Source organism: Salvelinus sp. IW2-2015, unplaced genomic scaffold (genome assembly GCF_002910315.2).
Source record: "Salvelinus sp. IW2-2015 unplaced genomic scaffold, ASM291031v2 Un_scaffold16511, whole genome shotgun sequence".
Lineage (NCBI taxonomy): Eukaryota > Metazoa > Chordata > Actinopteri > Salmoniformes > Salmonidae > Salvelinus > Salvelinus sp. IW2-2015.
Genome location: NW_019957621.1, coordinates 165,610 through 185,940, shown reverse-complemented (window position 1 = coordinate 185,940; position 20,331 = coordinate 165,610). Strand labels below are relative to the sequence as shown.

Sequence of the window (20,331 nt, the reverse complement as noted above, 5' to 3'; positions counted from 1 at the left end):
TATGTAAAAAATGTAATAAAATGTATGCACTCTACTGTAAGTCGCTCTGGATAAGAGCGTCTGCTAAATGACTAAAATGTAATGTAAAATGGTTCTATTGGCCAACGCGCAATCCCTGGAAAACAAACTGGATGATCTACGGTGGAAACTATCCTACCAACTGGACATGAAAAACTAATATCTTATGTTTCACCGAGTCGAGTCTGAACAACAACGCGGATAATATAGAGCTGGCTGGGTTTTCCGTGCATCGGCAGGACAGAGCAGCTACGTCTGGTAGGGCGGGGTTGTGTGTCTATTTGTCAACAGCCTGTGCGGAATGTCTAATATTAAAGAAGTCTCAAGGTATTTCTCACCTGAGGTAGAGTATCTCATGATAAGCTGTACACCACACTATCTACCAAGACTTCGCATCTATATTATTCGTAGCCGTTTATTTTCCACCACAAACTGATGCTGGCACTAATACAGCTCGTTGAGTGCGGTCTAAGGCCATGAGCAAAAAAGAAAATGCTCATCCAGAAGTGGCGCTCCTAGTGGCCAGGGACTTTAACGCAGGCAAACTTAAATCCGTTTGACATAATTTCTACCAGCATGTTACATGTGCAAGCAGAGGAGAAAAAAAACATAAAAAAAAAATAAATAACTCTAGACCACCTTTACTCCACACCGAGATGTGTACAAAGCTCTCCCTAATCCTCCATTGGGAAAATCTGACCATAACTCTATCCACCTGATTCCCGCTTACAAGCAAAAACTAAACAGGAAGTACCAGTGACTCGCTCAATATGGAAGTGGTCAGATGACGCGGAGTCTACGCTAAAGGACTGCTTTGCTAGCAGAGACTGGAATATGTTCCGTGATTCATCCAATGGCATTGAGGGGTATACCATCTCAGTCACCGGCTTCATCAATAAGTGCATCGAAAACGTYGTCCCCACAGTGACCGTAMGTACATATCCCAAMCAGAAGCCATGGATTACAGGCAACATCCGCACCAAGCTAAAGGCTAGAGCTGCCACTGTCAAGGAGCGGGACACTAATCCTGACACTTATAAGAAATCCTGCTATACCCTCAGACGAACCATCAAACAGGCAAAGCATCAATACAGGACTAAGATTGAATCCTACTACACCGCCTCTGACGCTCGTCAGATGTGGCATGGCTTGCAAACTATTATGGACTACAAAGGGAAACCCAGCCACTGCCCAGTGACACGAGCCTACCAGACGAGCCAAATGCCTTTTATGCTCGCTTCGAGGCAAGCAACACTGAAGCATGCATGAGCACCAGCTGTTCCAGATGAKTGTGTGATCTCGCTTTCCGTAGCTGATGTGAGTAAGACATTGAAACAGGTCAACATTTACAAGGTTGCGGGGCAAGAGGGATTACCAGGGCATGTACTYAGAGCATGCACAGACCAACTGGCAAGTGTCTTCACTGACATTTTCAAGCAGACCACCATAGTCCCTGTTCCCAAGAATGCGAAGGTGACCTGCCTAAATGATTACCGCCCTGTAGAAATCACGTCGGTAACCATGAAGTCCTTTGAAAGGCTGGTCATGGCTCACATCAACAGCATCCTCCAGGACACMCTAGACCCACTCCAATTCACATACCRCCCCAACATTTCCACAGATGATGCAGTCTCTATTGCACTCCACACTACCCTTACCCACCTGGACATAAGGATCAGCTATGTGAGACTGCTGTTCATTAACTACAGCTCAGCGTTCAACACCATAGTGCCCACAAATCTCACTGTTTAAGGACCCTGGGACTAAACACCTCCCTCTGCAACTGGATCCTGTACTTCCTGACTGGCCACCCCCAGGTGGTAAGGTTAGATAACAACACATCTGCCACGCTGATCCTCAACAAGGAGGACCCTCAGGCATGCGTGCTTAGTCCCCTCCTGTATTCCTTGTTCACCCACGACTGCGTGACCAACCACGACTCCATTAAGGTCGACGGGGCTGTAGTCGAGCGGGTCGAGAGCGTCAAGTTCCTTGGCGTCCACAACAACAAACTAACATGGTCCAAGCACACCAAGACAGTCATGAAGAGGGCACGAAAACACCTTTTCCCCCTCAGAAGACTGAAAAAATGTGGCATTGGTCCCCAGATCCTCAAAAAGTCCTACAGCTGCACCATTGAGAGCATCCTGACCAGTTGCATCACCGCATGGTATGGCATCTGCTCTGCATCCAACCAACCGTAAGGCAATACAAAGGTTAGTGCGTACAGCCCAACACATCACTGGGGCCAAGCTTCCTACCATCTAGGACCTATATACCTACTAGGCATCAGAAGGAGGGCCCAAAAAATGTTTTAATACTACAGTCACCCGAGTCAGACTGTCCTCTCTGCTACCGCACGGCAAGCGGTACCAGAGCGCTAGGTACAAAATAATCCTTAACAGCTTCTACCCCCAAACCATAAGACTGCTGAACAAATAATCAAACAGCCACCCGGACTATTTACATTGACCCCCCCCCTTGGTTTTTACACTGCTGCTACTCGCTGTTTATTATCTATGCATAGTCACTTTACCCCTACCTACATGGAGAAATTACCTCGACTAACCTGTACCCCCGCACATTGACTTGGTACCGGTACTCGCTGTATATAGCCTTGTTATTGTCATGTAATCGTATTTTCTTCACTCTATTCTTGAACTGCATTGTTGGTTAAGGGCTTGAAAGTAAGCATTTCACGTAAGGTCCATCTATACCTGTTGTATTCAGCGCATGTGACAAATACAATTTGATGAGAGAGACGAGAGCCGGATCGAGAGACGCCATCATGAACAGCAGATTGTGGTCACTGAGAAAGTGCAGTAATGTCCTGAGCAAAAGTCAAATTGGATTCCTACCAAATGATCAAACCATATTTATACCTTGCATACCCTAAATGATAAACATGTTAAATCAAAAAGCTTGAGCGATCAACAGCCCCCGATCTCACTCGTAATGACACAGAAATAAAATGGCTCCTGTATGCAGATGATCTGGTGCCGCTGTCCCCCACAAGAGGGGCTACAGCCACAATTAGATCATCTGCAACAGTTGTGTCAAACCTGGGCACAGAGAGTCCATCTCAAAAATACAAACATTATGATATTCMAGAAAAGGTCCAGATGTCAGGGWAACCAACATACCTTTTTACTAGACTCCACTCATAACGCGCACACACACACACGACAAAAAATGTGCTCCACAGGGAACTTCAACTTGGCCGTGAATGAACTGAAAGAAAGGAAGGAGGGCTTTCTATGCCATTGAACAATCTATTAAATTAAACAGCAATTAACATCTGGGTCAAAATATTCTAATCAATAATAGAACCAATTKCACTATATGGCAGTGAAGTGTGGGGTCTGTTTACAAAGCAAGAATGACAAATGGGACAAACACCCCAACTGAAACCCAGCATGAGGAATTCTGTAAGAGCATCCTCAGAGTACAGAGRAAACAACTCCAAACGCATGCAGARCAGAATTAGGCCAATTCCCTCTTCTGATTAATATCCAAGAAAAGAGCCACCAAATGTTATCATTTAGAAAAACAAGTGACCACCACTCATACCATTACAAAGCCCTYAAAAGCCAAGAGATGACCATAGAAATGAGTCCTCAGCCAGCTGGCTCAGTTCACTAACCCCTACCTACCCAACAAAGCCTCAGGACAGCACTCAGAAAACCTGTCCCAACCAAATCATCACRAAGTAAAAATAAAAAGCTCACCTATTGGAAAGACACCACAAAAAATATAAGTAAACGTCAATGCTATTTGGCYCTAAACAGACAGTACATGGTGGCAGACTATATTACCACCGYGACTGATAGAAAACGGAGAAAAACACTGACTACGTACAGACTAAGTGAGCACGGCCTGGCAATAGAAACTGACCGTCACACTCTGCCCTCAGAAAGGCCAAGACAGAGCTGCATTTTCTCCTACACTGCGAGAACTATACAGASATGCAGGCAATTTTCTTACCCAGAATCTAAAACAAATACTTTGAAAACAGAAAAGGAGAAAATCCAATATCTCCTGGAACAAAAAAACCTTTATGCCATATTAGCTGCAAAATATGTAGCTTCCTGCCACACCCRTAGGGACAGCCAGTGGAATGACCAACCAGAGCAGCAACATTGCTACTTGTATCTTTCTCACCATTTCATTATTGTCCTAAATCATTTCTTCCTGAAGTGTCCTGTTACTGGTTACTACTCATTGAGTATTATTATTTTTCCTATTGTCACCTGTGTCATCATTGACTTGATATGTGAAAGTAGAGAGCGAGAAAGAAAGTACGAGATCCATCCCACACAGTCTTAGCCAAGCAGCTGGTGTGTGCACATGTCTTCTTACCATACACCAATGTTGACACCAGTCTCTGGCTGCAGGTAGAAGTTAAAGGTGTGGTTCAAGCCATGGTCTTGTGGCCTTTTCAAGTCAATGAAATAGGGCAGCCGCACTGCAGGGGGTGGGGTTGGGTAGAGGGTAGACAGAGGCTGTGTTAGATGTGCTAAGACAATAAGATATCACTGACAAAGCAGCAGCGCTCAGCTAAAATCCACAGGACAGCTGCTCTAGAAATAGCAGGGCTCTGCCACTTTCCACTCTATAAGGTTACACGAGACAGTCACAAGTCACCGTCCACTTCCTGTACAGACATATACTGTTTCACTTCCTCACTGAAAACAAAGAAAACCTCTAACTGTCTGCCATCCACAAGACGTTTGGGTCTTTAGCTGCACTGCAAACCATTCAAAAGATCGCAAAAGAAAATCAGATGTCACTGAGTGGGACAGAAAAGCATGTTCAAATCTGATGGGGTTACATGTTTTACAATGGGTAGTTCCAGTACTGGATGTTGATTGGTTGAAACCAAGTAACTAGAATCAGATGTGGTCACAACACACCACTCAGTACTACTGAATCAATGTTTTAGGTGCAATCCTGCCCATTGCTGCCTATAATGCATGAAACTACTACAGTTACACACTGCATATCAGATGGAGGGAGCGGTGAAGGCTGTGTATTGCATGCTTGCAGATGGAATATACACCCTCTTAACTGCCTCTGTCTGGAGTTTCGTGCTGTGTTGGGTTTCAGGTTCAATTGATGAGCAGGCTCTCATGTGCACACATTAGCACATGCACCCTTGCTTATGTATGCAGTATGCACACTTACTAAATGAGCTACAAGTATCCACCTACCAAATGAAACACGCAGAGGCCAGAGTTAACTGATGAAGCAAGCTTATTTCGTCTCATAAATGTTTTATTAAAAAAAAAATCTTAAATCAATGCAAACTAGATTGAACAAAACATGCCTTACTGGTTTCTATATCTATACTTACCAAAATTTAAAAAGACTAGTTTTGCCTGAATGGAGGGGCATAGTTTGACGATGAAGGGGATGGTTATGTAGACTCCCAGCACCCACAGGAGGATCCTCTTCAATCTGCCCATTAGGCCATATCTGGAACACACACGCAGGGGAGAGACAACGTCAGCATTTTACATTGTTCTTCAAAAACTAAAGTAGAAAACATTAAGATTTTAGATGGCTAATTTTAGATGGCCTAGTGGTTAGAGCGTTGGGCCAGTAACCGAAAGGTTGCTAGATCGAATCCCTGAAATGACAAGGTCAAAATCTGTCGTTCTGCCCCTGAACAAGGCAGTTAACCCACTGTCCCTAGGCAGTCACTGTAAATAAGAATTTGTTCTTAACTGACTTAGTTAAAGGTTAGATAAAAATAACAGTTAGATAAAAATAAGTTAAGACTACAAAGTTCTGCTATCCATTCCAATTGTACACAGATGTGTACAGAACTAAAATAGTTTAAAATATTAAGCCTAGATCATAATGTGTTAGTTATCAGGATGGGGGTTCAAAGTTCAGACTGTTTAGGAAAAAACAACTCTTCCCTGTTCATACAGAGTAAAACCAGATGTTGCTTGGCTCTATCCTAAGAATTCAGAGGGTCATGTGGTTCAAAGAGGGTCATGACAAAGTCCTCGTTACAACAGCCTGTAACCTGCACCTTTCCTCCCTTCCTTCCAAACGGTTTCATCCAGCTAGACTTCAGTCTGAGGTTAAGCTGCAACCACTGCAGAATTCTGACCTGGGAGCAGTGGAGATCATGACATTTCAGAGAGACGTTAAAAATATCAGACAGAAAATGCTGTGTAAAACACACTGCACCTTAGCCTTGCTCAATGCAACCCTTTATAATGAGGAAGTTCTACATGGCCGTAAGTCAGAGTCAAGCCTCGTTCACATTACCAATAATGTTACGTTGTGCCGTATGTCATGCATTTCAAATGGGGACGTCCACAATGGAGTGGAATCGCAACACCCCCTTGCGGTTGAAGGCTCCATTGCGAGACGGACGCCGCATACTTTCAAATGTTCCAAACTAAGCATCGTCTTCAGTCCAGCCAGTGTCGAAGAACAGGAAGTTACCAAAACTCTGCAGGTTTTCGGTGATGGCTTTATGGGATAGCTAGCAACTTGTAAACAATTACCCATTCCTATAAGTGAGTACTATTTTAATAGTAATGTTAAATACACACTGGCTGTTGCCTCCCATTTAAGTTTAATGTGATTAAGGACGTTTGTTTTTTTATGACAATTATTAGGGGGAGGTCACTAGCTATAGTGGCATCTTAAACCTAGGCTAGATTTTTAGTTCTGCAGTGCAAGCCAGCTTGACTTGCTATAAAGTTAGAGAAACAAGTTGATGAAAAAGTAACAAAACATGTTTTATTATCACCTAAAACATATTTATCCTTTTTTGAATGATTTTGCAATATTCCAAAAATAAATGCCATCTTGCGTTGTTACACTTGTCCGTTCAGTAGCGAGGCAAGACTCTGAAGATGACGTACGGCAKAATGAAATACGCCACAATGTCTACGGTGTATGAAGTCTAAATTGGTGTCAGCGCTTCTCTGAGCACACCGTATTTCCTAGAGTCTTGCTTGGGACAGAATGTGTAACTTTATGGCAAGTTAATAGGACTATTATTTTAAATGAAAACAAACTACTGCTACCCTCTGGGAAAGCTGCTGTAATAACAGAGGGACTGCTGATAGTCAGGAAGTTACCCATCTCCCTTCTAGGGCTATGGACAAATCACTTTGTTTTTCCTCCAATATTGATGACATGCCTTATGACATAACTTACCCCACATGGAGGGTGAAGTCCCTGACAGATACTAGGCCCAAACAGCACACCCTGCAGCAGAGGAACAAAACAAACGTCCTCCAATCCGTGAAACAGACCCCACAGACGCCAATGAAATGAACAGCGATGACCCCAGTGTGACAATATGCAAGATGCACGCATGCGTTCAAGGATGTCCTCATGTCTCTCAATGTCAAAAAGGTCAGGGGAGGGTTGGAGTGGGCCCTCTGCTGCCCTCCCTCCGTCTCGCTGGCGTGTTGCATAACGGATCTCTACGGCCCGGTGCACCCGGGGGACTCTGATACTGTATGTCATGATGATGTGGCTGGAGCGTCAGTCAGGGAGGGGGGCCAGGGGAACTGTAATATTCACTACTGGGGGTGTGTCATAATAACCTCTAATTTACTGGATGTGTGATGAACGTAAAGCAAGCAGTGGAGATACTGTATAATTACTGTATGAGTGCAGTGGCACAGGAAAGACTGCTTTATGGAGCTCCAGACATGTCAGTGGGAATAGCGTACAATGGATTATTCACAAAAACATTTTTATAATATGGACAGTTTAACTGACCTAAATTAAGTCTTATCCTGGACTAAATTGCACTTTAATGAATATGTATTAAAGGATCCAGTCAGACTCCGTAGTATAGACAAGGTTAACTAATGCTCATGAATTCTATTTTTAGATTAGCAAAGCCAGAAATAGACCTAGGCCTACTCCATTTAGTCTAGCCTAGTTCTTAAATAGCCTACTTACATTCACATGTAAGATGTTTGTTACATCTGCTGTTGTTTTCAGCCTCTCTACCTGACCATCTTTGCCAGAGATGGAATCTATCAGCTCTAACAAAATCAAGACACACACACACACACACTCAAATGCACCAAGTGCAGTTTGTGCAGACATGCAAAACCCCTTAGAGTGTACACAGAGCTCTCTCTGGCCCTATGAATAATGCAGAGTGCTTGAAAGAGCCTGTTAGATACTGTGTGCTGCGTTATCAAGAAGCCACTGCGAGAAAGAGGGACAGACGTATCAAGTTAGACACTGGCGTAATAAAAAAAAAAAAACACTATCCACGCCTTCATTTGGATGCATTGTATTAGCTCCACCTCTGTCCCCCCCCATCCAACTTAGGGTTGTAGTTATCACAGCAAAAAGTACATCKCCACAGCTTGACTGGCCCTGCATAAGGTATTTCATAGTGCTTTTAAATTCTTATTATTTTAAAAGGAATGGTTATTCTGGTTGCCGGGTATCACAGTATCTTATGACCGAGTCAATTGAAATTCATTTATTAGGCCCTAATATATGGATTTCACATGACTGGAAATACATATGCATCTATTGACCACAGATATCTTTTAAAAGGTTAGGGTTGTGGATCAGAAAACTGTCAGTATCTGGTGTGACCACCATTTGCCTCATGCAGCACGACATCGCATAGAGTTGAGCAGGCTGTTGATTGTGACCTGTGGAATTTTGTCCCACTCTTCTTCAATGGCTGTGCGAAGTTGTTGGATATTGGCGGGAACTGGCACACTTGGTCGTACACGTTGATCGAGAGCATCCCAAACATGCTCAATGGGTGACATGTCTGGTGAGTATGCAGGCCATGGAAGAACTGGGACATTTTCAGCGTCCAGGAATTGTGTACAGATCCTTGCGACATGGGGCTGTGCATTATCATGCTGAAACATGAGGTGATGGCGGCAGATGAATGGCACGACAATGGGCCCCAAAATGCCAACGATAAAAATGCAATTGGGTTCGTTGTCTGTAGCTTATGCCTCCCCATACCATAACCCCAACGCCACCATGGGGCACTCCCTTCACAACGTTGACATCAGCCCAGTACAGTTGAAACCGGGATTAATCCGTAAAGAGCGTGTGTGAAAATTCCAACCATATGCTTCAGATTTATACATCCGGTGAAACATCTGGCTCCTTGTTCTGTGGTAGAGGCATTCCCTTGTGATTTGTTTTTTTTCTCTTTTCCTACAGTGTCAGACAACGTTTTAGTAGCCTATGTAGTATTCGTTTTGTATTGGAAGTCTCTTTGGAACTCCATCCATGCGGAATCTTGATAAGTGGCAATGCGTCACTAGTTCCCATCTAGACTCTGCCGTACTCCACCCCTTTTATGTTCTTTCTGAAAGGAGATCTTCCCCAGGCTTTCGAACAGTACAGTAGAAGCCTGGGCTTCCAAGGATAGCCCTAACACTCACCAGTTGCCACCCTCTCAATAAAATCAACATTGCTTTGTGACTAACATGTGCATGGTGTAATTTGTCATGTGCAGACGACTCCGCATAAATAAATACACCATAGCCAGTCAGTACTTTACAATAGTATGTTACGCTTGCCTGAGTGTGCATACCAGTACATATACCAGAGGGATATAACAGAAAATGCCCATCATCCTCCTCCACAGATAATGAAACAAATAAGCTAGGTTTAGAAACACTGCGGCAGATGCATGTTCAGCCAACTGGAACACAAGGCTGACCAGTTTTGACAAAGCGGACAGCACTCTTGCTTTGTTCAGAACAAGCAGTGTACCAGTCATGCCAACCAAACAGATGGTGGTCTAATTTCACAGGCACGTGGGGCCCAGCATTTTCTTATGGGGTACCTACTGCAGACAGACCTCCAGTTGAACCATCGGTGGGGTGAAGGTTAATTGCCATGTAGAGATAATTCAGTCAAGGGTTACGCAAACAGATCTGCCTGTTTCCACCCTATGCAGGTATAACAACAGGAGGCACTGTTGATCAACAGTGGTGCAACAAGACAGCAGGACAACACCTGCCCTGCTAGCTGGCCTCGAGGCGTTAATGCGTTTAGCTCAGCAGAGGGGCCTGCTGCCATATGGACATGATTACAGCCTGGTAGACATGACGAGATGAAGCTACATTGCATTAGATCACATTGGTCATCCGCTTGGCAGAGAGTATATGTTCTATTGTCACTTACACCGGATAGGTGCAGTGAAATTTGTTGTTTACAGGGGCAGCCATAGTAGTATGGCCCCTTGGAGCAAATTAAGGTTAAGTGCTTTGCTCAAGACCACAAACAGATTTTTCCCTTGTCGGGTTGGGTATTCGAACCAGCCACCTTTCGGTTACTGGCCCAACGCTAGGCTAGGCTAACCACTATGCTACCTGCTGCACTAACCATTAATCAGATTCATAAGGACTTCAATAAAGCCATGTTATCCATGTAAAACAAGGCGACAATACCATGGCAGTGTGGTTTTAAATTAATTTAACTATCATGTCCATCCTGTGGCCAGTGCTGCTTTGCCACAGCTCCCTGTAGAGGACTTCCCTTCCCCCTATCCCTGTCCAAGGTGACAGTGTAACAGCCAGGACCTTGACAGCGCCATGGCTGCAAAAGTAGGGCCAATCAGGGCAGGAGATAACTAATGCAGTCTGACATGGGATTTTGAGAAGAGGCTTTGAGCAGTGTCAATGCCACCCTGTCTGGTTGGGCGGAAAAAGAACAGGCTGGAGCCCTAGGACCAGAGCAAGACTACGAGACAGTCAGGGGTCAGGTATAACCAAAAGGGATCTCCAAGGACCAAAATAATATAAACTTCAGATGGGTACTCACAGCAGAATATGAGTTGCAGTAGATTTTTTTTTTAAACAACACTAGAGCTAGGTTCGGCAGATAAATATATTCAAACCCTTTGACTACTGCTGTACATTAGCTGCAGCTGCAGGAGAAGCACCTCCAAGGTTAACAGCTTCAGTGTCTGAAACCAGATTCTTCTTGGTCATTGACACCATAGAGGCTGAACTTGTCTCAACTTCAAGTTGGAATACTTCAGCCCACGAGAGAGCTGGCCATTATGTTCCCAGTGAGGCTTCTAAAAATGAGCCTCTGYGATGAGCACCGCACACCCACACTATATTCCATAGAGAAATAGAAATCCTCTGCTAGCAATGGGAGAGCTGTCAAGAGGGCTGGAAGGATCCTAAAATAACAGCCATGACACAGCCGATTCCAACCGCTTGAGCCTAAACAGCCAATCAGCCCAAAATAAGTAATCCTCATGGGAGGCCCAGTCAGCCAGAGCAATCACAGCCCAGCTTCAAAATAAATAACAGAAACGTCATTTAAAAAAATCTGCATGCTGTGGTTTGGTATGAAGGGCATAACAAAGCAATATTTTATTAGCTAGGAGGTCTGGCAGGCACAGTCGGACATAATCTGAAGCAACTACAGGGTGTTAGTACATGTGCACCCCTATAAGCTAATCAATACKTGGGTTTTAAGCAGAATTAATGCCACTATGCTATGGGGGAAGGAAACAACACTAAATGAGTTAACGCTAGTTCTTCCTCACTAAACTTGATACTGGGTGCTYAGCACAATTTCCCTTTGGAGATTTACGGGCACAGCCACAGAACATTCACACTTGTCACCCTTGTGTGCGAAGTTCTTTCCAGTCAGATCATCATGAACCACCTACAAGCCAGGAAGACCCATTGAAGTTGCTGGCAAAGAGCACCTGAAATTACTTGGTTGATGTCATGTGCAACATGAAGGTCATATTGGACTATACATGTCAGCCAGTCGTGGTGGGAGGGGTTATTCATGTGCATTAGTACAGTCAGTTCATGTATCTAAGGGTGACTGCACATACTGTAGTTATGAACCACCCAACAGCCCTGTACTGCTGTGCAGTAGTACACAGAACAGCTAGTTCCTCATGTATCACATGGGAATGAGTGAAACTTACTCCTCAGCCTGAAGTTACCCCAGCAAATAGCTAGCTTGTCACTGACTGGTGAGAYGCTTCAGGGGGGGCGGTCACGTGTGCTAGCAAGGCAGAGGTCCTGAGTTCRCGCCCGGTATGGGCCGAATTGGGAGGAAGTGGTACTCGCTAAGCAAGCAGCGTGACATCCTTTACACTCTCAGTCTAGAAACACAGTGAAAAAAAATAACATAAGAAACTTATGGTGCTGTCCATCCTGCAATATCTTGCCCAGGCCACTAAAGACTAACTGGCTGGCTGAGACTTCAAGGCAAAAAGAGACCACTGTAGCTAAATAGGCTAAGGAACTGGCACGCATTTCTGCAGAGTAAATCAACATCCCTAAACTTAGMCAAAAAGTTTGATTAAGAAATGGGGCATTTGCTGCCAAATTAGGCCAAAAAGGTCAGACAATGTCTCCTGGACATTCTGTTGAGGAAAGTAATGCTAAAAATGTAATGAGACAAAAATAAACAAAACACAGGAAGTGGATCTGCAAGACCTTTGTGTCTCAGTGTCTGACTGATTCCAGTGTGTTTATTGGAAACAGGTTAATGCACTATGACAGGGCAGCAGCAGTAGCTAGCAGTCTTGACAATTGCAAATCTGACAAAATTGAGACAGAGGGGAAAAAAAATGTGCAGTCATCTTGACAGATTGCAGCTGTGGGAATAGACTGACAGGAACAACACATGACACCACAATAAACCAAGTAGGCAGAGACACCAAGGAAACAGAGTGACCCTGGGAAGCCTGTTCCTGGAGTGTTGGTAAAAGAGGGGAGTGTTGAGAGGAGCACCTAGTGGGAAATGAAAGTCGCTGTGTAACGCATTAGGCTACATAAAGGTACATATCCCACAGGAGGGAAGGGAAACTGTGCATTCTGCTCTCAGTTCTTAGTTCCTTTGCACTAATGCGTGTCCCTGGCTTTCCAGCCGGCCTTCTGTAAATTGTTTTAACAGTGATGCCAGTGCAAGTTAGCAGTGTGCCTATATGCAATGGTCCAGTCCTGTACACGTTTCTATTAGATGTCCCATCAATGGACCCACATTCACACCCAGAAAATACTGTTTGAAGCAGCAGTAGCCTAAACAGCAAATTTGAGCAAGTTCAAATCTAGCATAGTTTTGATACCTTGGAGCTTACAGTTTAATAGCGTTCTTAAGCTTAACTGGCCAATACCCCTGCCCGAGGTAACAAAATCAGTGAATAGAATTTATTCTCCGAAAGAGGGGAAGAATAGCGATGGAGATATCACATCCAGAATAATATTTATCACCATCATTAAAATATAGGACTTCACGTCACACCTGCCCCAATGACCAGAATACAATCATATGGTCCTCTGTCCTCCCACCCAGTTAGTGGAGTTCAGTGATCACAAGAGGTGCCCTTGAAGGATGTTTTCTAACCAGCAAGCTTGTTATCTTTATCATCATAGCCAGCCAACTCAAATGTGAATCACTACAACATGGCAGTGTTGAGTTCCAGCCTGAATTCCAGTTTTCTGAACAGGATAGTGACTAAGGACCTGACCACTGTCCTGATGTGAACTGGCATCAGTCCAAGTGGTTACATGAGCTTCAAGGACTGAGAACCGTGGCACTAAAAATACCTCTTCATGAGGTCTCTAATAATCAGTCACCAAACCACAGTGACTAGCTCAGACAAATGGAATGGAATTCAATGCCTTCTTAACTAGAACCAATGTCAAGCCACAGCTTATTTATTGTCGAGACAGAGCTGTATTCAGACTCAGTGGACAGGGCTCTAAACAAGCCTCAAAGCTCATCTCCCTCACTCTACTTAACCTTGGTGACAGGCAAAGGTTCTGAAAGGAGACCGAGGATATTGAATATTTAATCAGTCACCTCAAGCCAGCCCCTACCCTCGAGTGAACTGAAGACTGGTCTTTCAAGATAAGAGTGCYGTAGCTAAAAACAACCAAAAACTAGGCTAGAATGACTTATCACGCTTASCAAAATTAGTCTTGGAATGTGACGAGGGCAGCAATAGCAATCACATTTGCTTATTGATCACTGATGCATCAACATGGGTTTCATGAATACAGTACAATTACAAGTTTGAATTCCATCATAGTCTGAAATGTGGTACTTCTTTCAGGAACAGGTCACAATAACAATGCATAAAACAGGTAGCGGTTATTGTTTTACAAGAATAAATCTCGGAGTGACTTATACCCATTTGTGTGGGATGTTAGTGTAGGCTACTTATTGTTTTTAGTTTGATTAAGTAAAAGCATATTATCTTGCTGTGCGTTTCTGATGAAAATAATTAGATACAGTAGGCTAGATATAGTCCAACTGAGCTGTCATTTGGATAACTAGGCTCAAAGTATAGGGTTGACATTTTGTTAGTCCACTTACATTTAGAGCCCTTATACACTACATATACAAAAGTAYGTGGACACCCCTTCAAAATTTGTGGAGTCGCTATTTCAGCCACACCTGTTGCTGACAGGTGKATAAAATCGAGCASACAGACATGCAATCTCAATAGACAAACATTGGCAGTAGAATGGCCTTACTGAAGAGCTCRGTGACTTTCAACATGGCATAAGAACTGTTCGTCGGGAGCTTCATGAAATGGTTTCCATGGCTGAGCAGCCACACAGAAGGCTAAGATCACCATGCACAATGCCAAGCATTGGCTGGAGTGGTGTAAAGCTCTCTGCCATTGGACTCTGGAGCAGTGGAAACGTGTTCTCTGGAGTGATGAATCACGCTTCACCATCTGGAAGAATCTGGGTTTGACGGATGCCAGGAGAACGCCAACTGTGTGCTCCAATGCATAGTGCCAACTGTAAAAGTATGGAGGAGGATTAATGGTCTGGGGCTGTTTTTCATGGTTCAGGCCCCTTAGTTCAAGTGAAGGGAAATCCTAATGCTACAGCATGCAAAGACATCTAGACGATTCTTTGTTTCCGACCTTGTGGCAACAGTTTAGGGAAGTGCCTTTCCTGTTCCAGCATGAAAATGCCCCTGTGCACAAAGCGAGGTCCATACAGAAATGGTTTGTTGAGATCGGTATGGAAGAACTTGACTGGCCTGCACAGAGAMCTGACCTCAACCCCATTGAACACCTTTGGGAGGAATTGGAATGCCGACTGTGAGCCAGGCCTAATCGCCTGTGTTCACTAATGCTCATGGCTGAATGGAAGCAAGTCCCCGCAGCAATGTTCCAACATCTAGTGGAAAGCCTTCCCAGAAGAGTAGAGGCTGTTCTAGCAGCAAAGGGGGGGACCAACTCCATATTAATGCCCATGATTTTGCAATGAACTGTTCGATGAGCAGGTGTCCACAAACTTTTGGGTCATGTAGTGTATAATAAGGGGATTATAAAGTATTCACTTGGAAGACACAGTAATCCCATAAGTAATGTGGGCATACCCATAGGTCTTAAAATGTAACTCAAAGTACCATCCTCAGATAACAGCATATCAACAGCTCTGTGCCTACGGTATGTACATCGTTCCACACCCACCCCAAGCAGTTCCACTCCTAACAAAAGACAACTAAAGTTATCCAGTAAAACCTGTGTGACCGGAGGCAGAGGGATAACTGTTTCATATAACTTAAAATGTATTCACAGTGAAATGGCCCTCCTATAACCTATTCAAAGGTGTGGGTTACAATCTTGAAATATGAATATGTCCTCATGTCAGACTGCCTGGGGTGGAAGTTTGAATTAAAGTATGTTTGTTAAATACACATTCATATTCTTGAACCCCCAATCTTCCACAACACAGTAATGAGATTAGTGTACTGGCTGGATAAGTGTAGGTTACCTATTAGACTTCCATGGTGCAAACGTGCCTTACCTTCGAAATGGTCTGCCCATTGTTTTGTCCGATTCCGACCTAGATGGTACACAAGGCTCAGGAACCCCTTCCCCTCTCTTGTGACAGTAGTTTAAATCCGGACTGCTGTCAAGCAATGTGTTGGTGGAAGAGCTGTCATGGTCCACGGTGAGCGAGTTATTTCGCTTTCGCATCACTGAAATGTAAAAGCACAATGTGAAAGAAAAGCGACAAAGGAGGTGTAACACCGTCTATCACTATTGCATTTGATTTGACAGCAATACTAGACAGCGCCGGTGATGTAGTTTGGCAACGAATTCTCGGTAAGAAGCCGGGTAAAGATGAGGTCAGGGTGCCGTTGTTTTCTCCTCCAGCACCGCTGACAATCAGCACTTTTGCTAGCTACATTGTTTGTAGAAGTCCGATATCTGCAGAGACCAGCTGATCAAATCAACCTTTCCCCTGGGTTCCCATTTAAGCCAATCAGAGCAGACCAGTACGCCATCTTTTTAAAGGAAATGTAGCTACATAGCTAACTCGYCATTTAGATCTAGCTAGCAACTTTTCAAAACACACCACCTCAGTTATCTAACTAGTAACTAACTACATAGTATTGCAGAATAAACCCCCATATATTCCAACATTGAACTAGCTAACATATTAACTGTGACATCTAAACTATCTCCACCAGCTAACCTAAATTGACAGCAAGTGGTTTCGCGTGAAACACTAACGTTAGCTAGCTACAGTTAACGACACTAACTAGCTAAGCAACACAACATGATGTTTGTTGTTATATTCGAATGCAAATACTATTTATGGTTTTAATAAAATGAAAATGACAAAAATACAATACCTTTATTATTATTGTTTTATTAAACTGACAACATGACAAGCGAGGACACCGGYAATTTGCTGTCCACCAGCGGTGACAGCAGCAGGCGCGGTGGGTTGGTATGGTTTGTCTTTCATCGGTACCCATAGTTTCCGCTTACGTGATCATATCAAAGSATTTTGCCGCGAAAACTCAGCCGCTGTCCGTCAGTAACTATTCACATCATTCTAGATACGGTGAAATAATTACAGGATAATCACTCATTTGATGCAAGTGTAAGGGTTTAGTCTACAGTTCAGTCTAGCTTGATATACGGTATCCTATTAATTTATAACAACATTTACCAAGAGAGATGTTTTGTGAAAAGGCAATCGAAATAATCAGAGAACTTCACCGGATGGGCGATGGTCAACTGCCTGCATTCAATGTAAGTGKCACATTCAGCATGTTATAAAGATATACTGGATTTGTAGCCATTAGTGCAGATGGAATAGCTAACTAGTTAGATTGTTAGTTTACTCTAGCGATGCAGGAGTCAACACTGTCTTGACACGTGACACCCAGTACACCCAACTGCCACACATACTATTAATGGCTTAGCTATATCAACCTCCTTAGGGCTGCACAATTAATCGCATTTTCATCGAAATTGCTATATGGACATGTGCAACAGGCTGCATATTGTTTTTACGCCATGAATGTAAAATTCTAATGTAATAAGGGTCCCCTGGGAAACTCTGACCAACACTTTGTTCCTATTCTGTCACAACAACGTATACTGTACCTGGCTTTTTCATTCGTTGTCATGCCAAACAACACCAACCATATGATTTGAATACTACTTTTATTTATATGATTCCAACAGTACAGTGTTTTGATCTAAATCGCAAGTAAAATCTCAATCGCAATATTTGGTTAAAAACAAATCGCAATTAAATGATTTGCCCATATGGTGCAGCCCTACTCCTTGCCCTGCTCTTCTGACTTGGGGCTCTTGAGAGCTAATATCAACCTAGCCAGCCATCACTAGAATGTGTTTCACTCAGTAATAGCTAACATCAACCTAGCCAGATTATGAATACAAAGTGAAGACGTTTAGATCAGTTTGATAGTTAGCAATTAGGTTATAATGCCACAGACTACATGGTCATTTGACTTCTATTACTGCTCACTGACTGACACCTTCTTTGCAGGAAGATGGTATTCGTCAGGTGCTGGAGGAGATGAAAGCATTATATGAGCAGAATCAAAGTGATGTGTGAGTTAAGACATTAAACATTGTCACACATTGACATTCTCTTATATTTGAATGTGTCTCTTTCCCATTGAGTTCTGAAATAATTACCTTATGGGTTTTAACAAATACGTTTTATTTCACACACTTCAAAGCAATGAAGCCAAGTCTGAGGGAAAAAGTGAGCTGATTCCAACCATCAAGTTCCGTCACTGCTGTCTGCTAAGAAACCAACGTTGCATCGCTGCCTACCTGTGAGTGCCTGATGTGATGAGTTGATTTTGAGCTCATCATCACTACTAATGTTTTTGTAGACAGTTACACTGACCATATCATAGTTTATTAGGATAGGACAACATCATTGCTAATTTCCTCTCCTCAGCTATGACAGGCTCCTCCGCATTCGGACTTTGAGGTGGGAGTACGGAAGTGTGTTGCCCACAAACATCCGCTTCCACATGTGTGCAGAAGAGGTATGTTTCTTTCTTTCAAAGGCAAGAAACAAATTGGACAGAAGATGGCAGGGTGATGGCATCTGACTCTTAAAATGTAATGTTTAATTTTGAATAGTTGGAATGGTTTAACCAGTACAAGAAGTCACTGGCTACCTTCATGAGGTCACTTGGAGGAGAGGAAGGACTTGACATAACACAGGACATGAAGCCTCCAAAGAGTTTGTACATTGAGGTAAGATACACAAGGGAACTGCATGCCCGCAAGGACCTGACCAGAGACTAAGTGAATGTTGGTAGGGGCCACTTGTGCTGTTAGTCATCAACTGTATCAATTAATTCAAACTGTAGCACATAGACCCTTGACTATTAGGTGCTCCTTCTTTTGGTCTTCATTTAGATATTGGTCATGTTCTATTGATTTTACCCTCTTGCCATTTAGTTTGTTTCTCACAATGTATTTCTCTCAATAGGTGCGCTGTTTAAAAGATCATGGCGAGTTTGAAATAGACGACGGGACCATCATTCTTCTGAAGAAAAACAGTCAGGTATAAGAAAAGAAAAAGTACTATATGTGAAAACCATCACTATACATGCACATTGTGTAAAGAATTGAACATGAGTCACTCTCAAACTCCACTCTTGTCTCCCCAGCACTTCCTGCCACGATGGAAGTGTGAGCAGTTGATTCGCCAGGGGGTCTTGGAGCACATCATGTCTTGAATCAAATGCTAGAACTATTACTTTTTCTTCTTCAGCAGAGGATTATCCATTTAAGTGATGCTATTTTGAAAAAGTTMTTTAAAACAATAATTAATTCAAATATACTTAGCTGTAGGTGATKTATTACTTGGTCAGTTTTGTTTTAATTGTGGAGTGATTGTGTAGTGCATAACAAATCCACAGCTTGCATGTTAGTGTTTTTACAATAATTACCTACATACATTGTTCGATTGACAATACATTGTCGCAACAATCTTTTTTAGTACTCAAATAGTTTAGGAATTAAAAGGTTTGACTGTACAGCAGTGCATCAGGATTGAAAATTGTGCAGATGTGTATCAAAACTTTACATTTGTAAATACTGTGCTTTTGGTTGGTAATTTAAAATACCACAAAGAACACTTAATTAAAAGTTGCTAAACCCTTTCTTTGAATCATTTTGTGATTAAATTAGGATTCAGCCTTTCGCATACAGTACCATTCATCTCATACAGTCTGACAGACTTAACTTTAAGTTCAGTACCTTGAGTGTGTTTAATGATCAAACTGGAATGTTATACCATTGGTCCCATTATACATCTAAWCGACACTCAGACCTACCAACACAGCATGATGCTGGAGGATAGTCTGTAACCTAACGGACTGCCTGCCTCTGCAGAGACAGAATAAAATACTTCGTGAACTTTGACCGTCACAAAAAATGAGTCTTGCGTTAACCTCAATAAAAAWATATATACACAAAAAATAAAGTACATGCATAATACCCTGGTGGCTGAAAACACTTAAGACTTGTGCTGTTCCACTTACCCAAATAACTTGTGCTAATTGTGTGCAATCAAACCCACCATCCCAAGAGGGAGTTGTTACACAGTGATTTTGTTATGGAYCTTACAGAATCATTGTGGACCACCTGCCACATTAAGCATCAATGTTTCATTGGGATGGTCATCGAATACTAAGGGAAGGAAACTTAWGAGGTCTTTCACAGTTGTCGATGTCTTTTGGGGAGTAGCGTTGTTCTGAGTAGCAAGGAACTGCTACGCAGAGAGGGAGGCAGGRGCGATCTTACGAAGGAGCTTGTTGAGGGCTGTAATCTTCTCCTCTAAGACAAAGTTCTTTTTCTCAGCACTCTTCTGTCGCTGCTCAGTGACCTGCAGTGCCTTCATCAGCTGGGAGTTCTCCACATACAGGTCCTTCAGCATGATGTCTGACTTGGCATTCTTCACCAGCTGTGGGTGGGACAGGGACAATGAAATACAGTCAGATTTTCAGGGCATGTTTCTCTGCCATTTGTCT

General features: G+C 43.1%; 2 protein-coding genes and 1 long non-coding RNA gene across 6 annotated transcripts in view; 1 reads left to right on the top strand and 2 right to left on the bottom strand.

Annotated features, from left to right (window-relative positions):
* Nucleotides 1-6: 6 nt before the first annotated feature.
* LOC112080807 (uncharacterized) lies at nucleotides 7-16,739 on the bottom strand. 2 transcript variants are annotated; one of them, XR_011479564.1, is made up of 4 exons: nucleotides 16,648-16,739; nucleotides 15,813-15,987; nucleotides 5,372-5,493; nucleotides 7-4,483 (listed from the first exon to the last, which is right to left on the bottom strand). It is a non-coding gene; the product is annotated as an uncharacterized lncRNA (long non-coding RNA). The 2 variants fall into 2 exon arrangements; XR_002896229.2 differs by lacking the exon at nucleotides 16,648-16,739 and having other exon boundaries at nucleotides 15,813-16,518.
* On the top strand, nucleotides 16,703-19,461 carry gins1 (GINS complex subunit 1 (Psf1 homolog)). The gene is made up of 7 exons (XM_024146727.2): nucleotides 16,703-17,053; nucleotides 17,820-17,884; nucleotides 18,016-18,114; nucleotides 18,243-18,333; nucleotides 18,431-18,547; nucleotides 18,786-18,860; nucleotides 18,967-19,461. The coding sequence occupies exons 1-7, from the start codon at nucleotides 16,979-16,981 to the stop codon at nucleotides 19,033-19,035; spliced, it is 591 nt and encodes a 196-aa protein (XP_024002495.1). The 5' UTR covers nucleotides 16,703-16,978; the 3' UTR covers nucleotides 19,036-19,461.
* ninl (ninein-like) overlaps nucleotides 19,146-20,331 on the bottom strand; it is a 55,386-nt gene continuing 54,200 nt past the window's right edge. For all 3 annotated transcript variants that reach the window (XM_024146725.2, XM_024146724.2, XM_024146726.2), the window contains one exon: nucleotides 19,146-20,264. In XM_024146725.2, coding sequence (XP_024002493.1) covers nucleotides 20,073-20,264 — 192 coding nt within the window. In that variant the 3' untranslated portion in view covers nucleotides 19,146-20,072. The remainder of the gene's footprint in view (nucleotides 20,265-20,331) is intronic.